At 29.3% G+C, this 10,485-nt stretch overlaps 1 protein-coding gene across 1 annotated transcript; it reads left to right on the forward strand.

The window, feature by feature from the left end:
• The first annotated feature begins 4,503 nt into the window (after positions 1-4,503).
• LOC123265331 (neurogenic locus notch homolog protein 1-like) lies at positions 4,504-10,139 on the forward strand. The gene is made up of 13 exons (XM_044729029.1): positions 4,504-4,682; positions 4,746-4,845; positions 4,928-5,176; positions 5,246-5,497; positions 7,118-7,342; positions 7,419-7,670; positions 7,767-8,015; positions 8,090-8,341; positions 8,416-8,670; positions 8,742-8,996; positions 9,087-9,341; positions 9,419-9,667; positions 9,742-10,139. Exons 1-13 carry the CDS (start codon positions 4,569-4,571, stop codon positions 9,750-9,752), a joined length of 2,718 nt encoding a protein of 905 aa, XP_044584964.1. The 5' UTR covers positions 4,504-4,568; the 3' UTR covers positions 9,753-10,139.
• The last annotated feature ends 346 nt before the right edge of the window (positions 10,140-10,485 follow it).

The raw sequence follows: 10,485 nt of genomic DNA on the forward strand, positions 1-10,485 counted from the left end.
TTTTTTTTTCAGTAACGCGTTTATAATTAACTAGCAGTCCGCCCCGGCTTCACACGGCTATTTAACAAAAATTTCAACATTAATTATGATGTTATATAGCCTATGTCACCCGGGGATAGTGTAGCTTCCCAACAGTGAAATAATTTTTCAAATCGGTTCAGTAGTTTCGGAGCCTATTCGATGCAAACAAACAAACAAACAAACAAATCTTTCCTCTTTATAATATTAGTATAGATTATTAATTTTTCAGTTGAACCCTTTCATCTTCAAAAATCGAGATACGTGGTTGCGTTAGAAAACCCTCACCATGTAACCCCTTAAATTATTTTTTAAATTATAAAATAAAATATTTAATTCTAAATTCTAGCTCGAAAATTAAGTAAAAATATTTTCTGATTTAATAATGTCTAGTTAAAATTATGAACATTATCAATAACATTGCAAAATATGTTTTTTGACATTGGAGCGGAAAGCCTGGTAGTTAGGTAACCTGGTAGCTTTATATGTTTCTAGTTGGCAATAATTCTTGAAAAAATAAAAAATAAAAATATGTATTATTATTGAAATAACTGGATTAAGAAGATTAAAAATGAAATAATAGGTTCATAGAGCGAATAATTAGATAAGTTAGTTTATCTCTGTAATTAGAAGAGTAATTATTTTAGCAAAGTTACCAGAGAACAGAGCGACTAGACGGAAATTTAATGAACGGTGAAATGAAGATTGCGTTTAAAGTGTTTGAGCAATAAAACCCCTTGATTAGACATACCAGGTGCACAAGTACTTACCAAGAGAATAATAATATTGTAAGATTTGTAATTGCGAATTCTCTTCTAAATTATAAATTGGTCATGGAATCGGAGTTTTGCAAGTTTCCGAGGATAAATTCACCAGTCATCAGGGAGGAAATTAAATTCATCACCCATGTTTATGTTTCTGGTACGTACATCTAGGGTGAGGAAATAAAGTAGCTTAAAGTACTTAGACTACTTGTTTGCATTATTATCTGAACTGTTGAGTATGTAGAAGTGGTACGGCCACCACGGGCGATCTCTTCTCTGGTCTCCGACTACCGGGTAATCTTGCATCATCCAATTTAAACCCCTTACCACCTCTCTTCTCTTTTTCTTCTTGCTCTTGTTCTTCCTCTTCTTAACTTTGTGATATCCGAAGATATTATCGTCACGCGAATCCCGACTGACATGCCCAGAGTCAACACACACGAACACACCTGACAGATTTAACAATTAGATCTTTGAATTTTTACATTAAAATTATTAACATGCTTTTTCTTTTACTTACGTATACTTTCACGTTTATTGATTATTTTATTTTTTATTTTTTATCTTTTATTATCGCTAAGATTTTTATCGGAATACTGATGGCTTTATTGATTCAAATTATACAGTCAATAATTTTTTATCGCCATTAAATTATAGTTATTTTCTTTAGATCTCTCGCACGCTACTCAATTTTAATAATAATCATTTTTATTTAATTTTTTAAATTACTATATTAATATTTATATTGTGAAAAAATAGAAAAAATATATGAGGTCTTTATTAATAAGAAAATAGTATAAGTATTATATTATTCTCAAGTTGATGGTTCGTTATCCAACACTTTAGCTCGCGGGTCCATTTCAATAGTAAGTTTATTGGCTGGACGTAACAACTCTAGCGCCGGCTGAAGTTTATTGCCCAGATATACTTTTCTTCCCTTGAGAGTCCTCTTTACATTATCTTCGGTAAATTATCCGCCTACTACGGCAAATCCTCTAAGTACATAGCCTCCATTTTAAAACGTTTGGTTGTATATTTACTGAAGTAAAGCATCCGCTTTCAATACTTAACATTTATTGTTATATATATATGTATGTATGTAGATCAATATTATTACTGTAAATAACAATGATACTGAAATGAACAGATATTTGTCATTTTTTTTTATTTTTGACAATTAAATTGTTGAGAAAATTTTAATAGAAAAATTTTCCATTTCTAGAAGTAGAAAAAAATTATGATACTGAAGTTAGCTGACAGCTGTCAATTTTTTAAAGTTTTATAACAAATAAATTACAACAAAAATAATGATTTAAAAATTTTTTTATTTTTATAACATGTGAGATTTTTTTATTAAATTTTTTTTTCATAATAATTTAATTACTATAAAATTCTAAAAATATTTCTCTTATCTATCAACTTCAGTCTCATTTAAAAGATAAATATTTTTTTTTTTAACCCGAGGCGTGGGTTCGAATCGCGGTGTGAGCTGAAATTTCATTTTCAGTGAACATCGGTGCTCGTAACTCACGTCGGGCTGTACAGGCTTGGGTTTTTCGATGGTTTCCCCAAGTCCTGTGCTACCGGTGGGGCACAGTCAAATGCGTGCAGTTTCCCCAAAGTCGGTCAATTGATCTGAAATTTTGGTAGTGAATTATTAATATATATATCTTTCAATAAAAAAAATTTCATAATTTTCTGTTGAAATATCTATCACGCTACAACTACCTTAAACGCGATTATCTCGAAACTGTATTTTTAAAAACTGCTCGTGTTGTAACTCAAAAAGTTATTGATCGATTTATTTGAAATTTGGTGAGGTTTTTCTCTATATTACTATCAGAAGGATAAACCTAAAAATTCAGATATTTTGCGTTAATAAAATACTTTTTTGAGGTCAAAAATGTCAAAAAATAGCCCTAAATTCTGACTTTTTTTTTCAAAGGATTATTTTATATTGAATTTTATACTTTTTTTTTTTATTTTAGTGTTAACCTTTCCGTTAATATGTTCTAAAAAGAAAACACTTTAATTTTTTTGTTTCAAATCAATGGTTAATGAGTGACAAATAGAGCAGTTTGGGACCTCGCGCAAACTAGAGTACAAAATGACTTTTGTACTCTAGAAAGGTTCAATAAAGTTGTGTTAAAGTTTGAAAACAATAAAATTATTTTATCACCTTTAAAAATATTTTTAAAAAATGACCAATTTTGAGGCTTTTACATGGACTTCCCCCCTTAAAATTTTCACTAATTTTTTTTTTAATTTTTACAGTTGGAATTTTGCTATAAAATTATAAAAAAATTTCTAATGTCTGTCAATTTCAGTGTTTTCAATATTATTATATTAACTATAAAATATTTTTGAAGATAAATATTATAAAGTGATACATTGACATTTGAATATTTTCTCACGATAGAATATATTGAATAGAATTGTTTTAAATAATAAATCTCTTACATAGGAGATTTATAAATATATATAAAAATGGAAATAAAAATGAAAATATAAATATAAATGGAGAGTGACTTGTTGGTTTGTTGATAATTTTTACTTTAGATGAATAAATAAAGCTGAGGCTGTTGTGAGTAAAATGTTAGAGATGAGATTTAACAACAATTCATCCGGAAGTCGTATTGTATTAAGAATAAAGAACAACTAAACTCACAACTCCACCTGACAACACTACATTAGATGCCTCTATTTCATTTTAATATTTAACTATCACTATATAAAACATAAAACATAAAACGCCCCCACGTTATTATTTTGTTTCAGAGTACCATACGGTCTACTAATGGAATGTCGACGGCGCTCTCGTGAGATCCAAAGTAAATTTATTTTAAAAATTAAATTTTATTAAAAAATCACCTAGAGTACTGTACGATGGCTTTCTAACTCAAGTTAGAAATGGTGGATGTGTGTGTAATGGGTGTAATGCCGATTATGTCCATGTAAGCGGGGTACAGGTGGCTGCCGAGGTTCCTCAGATGGAACAATGCTCACGACCCAGGCCCACAATGGAGATCATAATCAACTGGCTGACGTCCAATGACTTATAGCCCGCTCTCGGGCTCGTCTGGGCCCAAACAATAGATCCGCGACCAAGAATAACGCCAAAGGGAAATGTTTCGCGGAAAAACAACCTAAATTATGAGTTTGTCGGTACGTGCATACTTCTAGCTTTGCCGTCTGTCATTCAATCACAGACCCAGACTTTGACGACTTATTCTTGAGTCAAAAATCTTACTCAAGGATATTTTATGTTACTGATATATTAATGATAGTAAAATTAGCAGACATCTGATAAATTTTTTGATTTTTATCACAAATTCATTATAAATAAAAATATTTAGTTGGTATAGAAATCCAAAAAATTAACAGATGTTTATTAATTTTACTATCAATTATAATTCTAAAATTTTTATTACAAATATTTCTCTATTTTTCAATGTAAATTTTTAAAAATAAGTGTTTTTGATAGAGAAATACACTTCAAATCTTATGAAATCATTTTTTTTTTGTAACCTAAATTTGAGTTTATCAATATTAGTTAATGATATCTATTTCAAAATTTAATAATATCTCAATTAGTATTGGATAAAAAAAAATTCATTTCATAATAGAAGATACTTTAAATACTCGATCATAGAATATTTATTATTATAGTAATAAAAAAACAATTACTCGTATTTCAGTTTATATTGTGTAGATAAAACAAGTTTTAGTATAAAACAAGTTTTAGTATAAAATCAATTGTTACTGGTTTCGTTAAATAGTATAAAAATGTTAAAAGTTAATTCATGGATAATATCACTTATTGTGATAGTAATTTCTACCGAATGTTCTTCTTCAAACGAAACTAGTCTTGATGTTATTTGCGCTTTAAAGCATACTCTTGTAAGTATTTTTAATTACATTGTTAATTTCATTTAAACAATTATTTTTGACAATGTTAAACAGTGCGATCCCAATCTATCACGTCCATGTTGCAATCTCATAGATCAGTGCCAACGAACATGGCCAGACAATTACTTCCGATGCATCGGGGACATTATCTTGAGTGATTATATAATTCAAAAATTAATATTGTTTTTTAAAAAAAGATCCATTTAAGCTAATTATTTATTTATGCTTATACTTAGACGGGCTAGGAAAATCTTGTGAGCTCGATGAAGATTGCGATGAAATAAAACACGCAAAATGTTCCAAAGACGGCAAGTGTATCTGTCGGATGAAAACAGTAAGAACCGATCCATGGACCTGCGCACCAATTTTGGGAGGATTTTGTTGGAACAATGAACCTTGTGCTGCTGATAATGCTGTTTGTGTTAACAGCGAATGCAAATGCAAGAAAGATTATTCTAGGCGGCCGAACAACCAATGCGTACGCGGTGGGTAAATTTTTTACTATCAAAAGTAATTTAATATTTATTATTTAATAAGTTTATTATTTTTAATAGATGTTTTGGGTACACACTGTAAAAACGATGATGTATGTAATCTTGTAAAGTTTGCAAAATGTTCTAAAGATAAAGTATGCGCTTGTACATCCAATACTACTGCAGTAACTTCAACTTACTGCGCTCCTATTTTTGGCGGATTTTGTTGGGAAAATGACGAGTGCGTGACCCCTCATTCAATTTGCTTAAACAATGAATGTCAATGCGACGAAAAATATAACCAATATAATACTGAAAATGGATGTGTATCAAGTAAAATGAATTTATTATTTTTATAAATACTTTAGCAGATAAATTATAGCAAGAAAAATTTAAAATGTCATCTAGTGTCCGCTGATTTCAATATCATTTTTAGTAGATTTCATAGAAATCTAACTATTGCATTTGTCCTCATGACGCAACTTTTGAAAAATTTTGCTATTTTCTGACTCAGTTCGTCAACCTGGTTCAGAAAATACCATTAGTTCAAAAGTTTATATATGTATGTATTTATATATTTATATATTTATATATATGGGGCATTCCACGCCAAATCGGACAGTTTCAAAAATTTTAATTTTAGATATTTTCAATTTTTTGGTATTTTTTAGTACCCCCCAAAAGAGGCCTCCTGATAAATTTTGAGATTTTTTTTTATCACTGGTTCAAAAAATATCGAATTTTCAAAAAAACCGCTCTTTTTTTGGTTTTTTGCTCGTAACTTTTTTAATAATGGTCGAAATTCAAATTTTCTTTTTCAAAATTTTCGTTTTTAAATGCCCTTTTCAGAAAAAAATATAAAAAAAATATTCAAATTATTTTTCATTAAGATTTTTTAATTTTTAGTTTTTAATCGTGTTTTCCAAATTGTGTGCATCCGTCGATTTTTTTGAAAATTTGCTATTTTTAACTTCTATCTTTTCTTCAACTTTTAAGCCCGGTCCGGTAATGGTGACTACATAATAACTATTTTTTTTCGATTTTTAAAAATTAAAATAAAATTTTTATTTTAGCATTTTTCAAAATTTTTTTCCAAAATATTTTTTTTTCAATAGCCCCAAGTATCCCCTTTCAAATAAACGAAAGGCCATTCCCGTATCTATAATAACGTTCGAGATATTCCAAAAACAAAATTAAAAAACTGAAAAAATAGCGAAATTTTGAATTTGCATATCTTTTGAATAAAATATCTTAATTTTTTTTCGTCTGGCAGAAGTTCGTTATATGATAAAAGAAAATTTATGATCAAAATTTATCCAAATCAAAAGGGGTCAATTCCAACTGTAGGTCAATTTGACATGGAATGACCCAACTATATTTTACTATTAAGTCGCAATAACAGTAGTAATCCTGTTGCTGCAACATGGCTGCCTCCAGTTGCAGCTATAGGAAAATCCTGTTGCTGTAATAGGATTATTTCCTGTTGTTGCAACAGGAGGCAGTCATGTTGCAGCTGCAGGAAAATCCTGTTGCAGCAACAGTTAATTTTTTTCCGTGTTTAATGTTGCTTCAGTAATTACTAAATATCTCGAAAACTATTCATCGGATTAACTTGAAATTTTCAGAGAATATTCTTAAAACATCATACTTTAAGAAAATGAAAAAAAAATCGATTTTTAAAAAATTCTAAGTGCATCTACCCCCTTATTACAATCAGTGACAAAATCACTGACAACCGAGTAGAAACAACTGCGCAATTAGTGAATTCTAAAACCACTAGTAGAATTAGTGACAAAGTAACTGCTAATTGATAAAAAAGACTTTTGAATTAGTGAAATTTAAAATTACTAATTGAGGTAGTGAAAAGTCCACTGATTAATCTAGTAAAATCACTAATTTTACAGTGAAAAAATTTTCACTACCGGAATTAGTGAAAATTTCATTTTATTTTAGAGATGGATTTCTATAAGAATAAAATTTCAAATGCAATATGTACTGGAGTAAACGACTGCGTATGTTTCCAACAATATCCATTCGAGGAAACTTATCCATGTACACCAGAAGATAAAAATGACTGTGAGGCTGATAACTTATGTGTAATCAAAAATTCTAGGTGCATTGATAATTTTTGCCAGTGCAAACCACATTTTGTTTATAGATCCAATCAATGTCTACCTTGTAAGTTTTATTGTTAATAGTATAAATTTACAATACTCAGATAAAAGTAGTTTTAATTTTCTTAATTTTTTTCCAGTTGTTTATTTAAATGACGTCTGTTTGAACAATGATGACTGCAGTAAAATAAATCATGCAATATGTTCAAAGGATAAAAAATGTGAATGCGATGAAAACTATGCATTGGTGAATCAAACTTCATGTAGACCAATTTATGGTGGATTTTGTTCAAAAAATGAAGACTGCGTGAACATTAATGGGGCGTGCATCGACTCTAAGTGTGGATGCATGCCATTTACGGTTAAATTTTTAGAATATTGGTGTGTAATACGTGAGTGAAAAAATTATGAAAAAATTTATGAACTTTCTAGCAATCCGTATTTTTTGAGTTTTGAATTAATTTTTTTTTTTTTTATTTTATTTGCAGCTCATTTAGGGATGCCATGTAAGAGTAATAAGGATTGTAGAAAAATATTAAACAGTATGTGCTCCGACAATGGAAAATGTGAGTGCAAAATATATTTTGGAGAATACAACAGCACCACATGCGCCCCACTTCTTGGACAATTTTGTTATGAAGATGAACTATGCGCCCCATATCATTCCAGTTGTAAAAATGAAAAATGTGTGTGTAATGATGGATTTTTAGAGCATTCCAGAAAAAAATGTTCACCTCGTAAGTCATATTATACTGAACAATATTCAACATATATCAACATTAATTAATTTGTTACTTCTGTATTTATGCAGACTACTTAAGGATGTATTGTGAAGATGATGATAATTGCAAGTATATAGCAAATGCAAGATGTCAGAATGACATAAATATTTGTACTTGCAAAAATGGTCATGGAATGGTTAATGAGACAACTTGTGCGCCGCTTCTAGGAGAATCATGTTTTGAAAATCAATTGTGCGCATCACTTCATTCCAGTTGTAGAAATAATAAATGTAAATGTAACGATGGATTTCATCAATATTCCAAAGAAAAATGTTTACCTCGTAAGTTTACATAAACTGGACAATATTAAATCCATGAATATTCATTAATTTGTTGATTTTCTGTATTCATACAGACTACATAAGGATGTACTGTGAAGATGATGATAATTGCAAATATATAGCAAATTCAGAGTGTCGAACTGACATAAATATTTGTGCTTGTAAGAGTACCCATAAATTCTTCAATCACACAACTTGCGCACCCTTGTTGGGTGAACACTGCAAGCCCAATGAACAATGTTCTATAAAGAATTCTCATTGTATAGATGATGTTTGTGCATGTCGACCAAATTATGAAAATCATAACGGAAATTGTGTATATGTTAATCGTAAATATCTTCTTATTTTTATAATCATTATATATTTATCAAATTATTAATTTTTATTATTTTTTTATCAGCTGGTTCGGATTTCATTCAGATATTATGTCATGAAGATAGTCATTGTTCTCTCATAAAATATGCCGTTTGTTCTGATGACAATTGTGAATGTAAGCCGAATTATATTCCTCTCGGCCATGATAAGTGTATAGGCACTATAGGCGAATATTGTCATTCCGACGCTGAATGTTATTCTTATAACACTGTTTGTCTCAATAATGTATGCCAGTGTTCTGATAAATTTTATGCTTTTAACAGAACTTATTGTGATCCAAGTAAATATCATTATCTATTATTTTTACTATATAATAAAAATAAGAAAATTGAGATTAATATTATTTATTTTTAATTATAATTAAATAAAGTTCATCTGGGATTAGCATGTCAAAATAATCAAGATTGCTTAGTAGCGATAAAAAATTCAGAATGTTCCACCAAGGATGAAATATGTGCTTGCAAAAAAAAATATTACGCTGTAAATGAATTCGAATGTCTTCCTTCTTTGGATGGAGATTGTTTAAGCAATGATGACTGTCGATTAAATTCCACTATTTGCATAGACAACAAGTGCAAATGCCAGGATAATTTCAGCGCTATTTCAGAAACTCAATGCAGACCAGGTAATTGATAAAGGATAAATTCAAATAATTGGTAAAATAAATAGATGATAGATAATTGATTAAAATAATTATTCCAGATGATTATTTCTACTCTTGTGAGCAAGTATTAGATTGCGGCGATCCTTGGCATTATACTTGTAATCATGATAAAAAATGTCGTTGCAAGGACAATAATTTTTCAATAAATAGATCAACGTGTTCACCAGGTTTGAAAGGTTATTGCTGGAATGACAGTCAATGCACTATTCATAATTCTACCTGTGTTGATTTTCACTGTAAATGCAATCATGAATTTGTTGGTGTTTCTAACAATTTATGTTTACCAGGTATCATCATTAATTTTTTTTTATTTATTGAAATTTTTTTTTTATTGTTTATTAAATTTTTTGTTTTGTTGCAGAGTATCATTAAAAACGATTCATTTTTGAAAAAGGTGAAGAATAATCACGATTTAAACTGTATACACATATCTAATTATGGATCATTTATTTTTTCAATAAGGATTGGGACGGTAGAAAGGTCTCGAGTTTAAAAAAATGGTTATACATTTTGAAAAATTATTACAAAAGAAGCCGCCAAAATATATGCGAATTTAAAATTACACGAATTGGAATAAAAAGATAAAAAGTGAAGTGTCTGGTACTCAAGTGCGAGAAATAATCGACAGAACCAGCAATTTTAGGAACATTTCGTCAGAGCCCGTTATAATTTCGTGCTGTTGATGAATTTAATAAAGATTCAAATGTATATCACTGAGTACTTATTACATCTCTGAATATATTCATACTTACAAAGCGATTTAAGTTTCAATTTTTCTTCACAAACACCCAATTTTATCTGAAATATAAATTGAATTATTCAATAAACTTTTAAATTACGTTTTATTCGCACCTCGTGGCAAAATTTTAATAAATTTTTCTCTTTCAGGCCAATCAAATGAATTTTATTTTTAAAACCGGAATATAATCAGCTTGAGAAATTAAATAATTTCCATTTGCAAATTTAAAAAAACAATTACAGCAAAGAAAGTTTGCAAGCTTTATTTCTTCGAGCTCAAAAGTACAATCTGTGTGTTGTTTTAAGAGAGCTTACTCTCCGAGCTCAAAAAGATACCATTTCTATGCTTTTGAGCTCTTTGAGCTCA

The sequence above is a fragment of the Cotesia glomerata genome, linkage group LG5 (assembly GCF_020080835.1).
Source record: "Cotesia glomerata isolate CgM1 linkage group LG5, MPM_Cglom_v2.3, whole genome shotgun sequence".
NCBI classification, from domain to species: Eukaryota; Metazoa; Arthropoda; class Insecta; order Hymenoptera; family Braconidae; genus Cotesia; species Cotesia glomerata.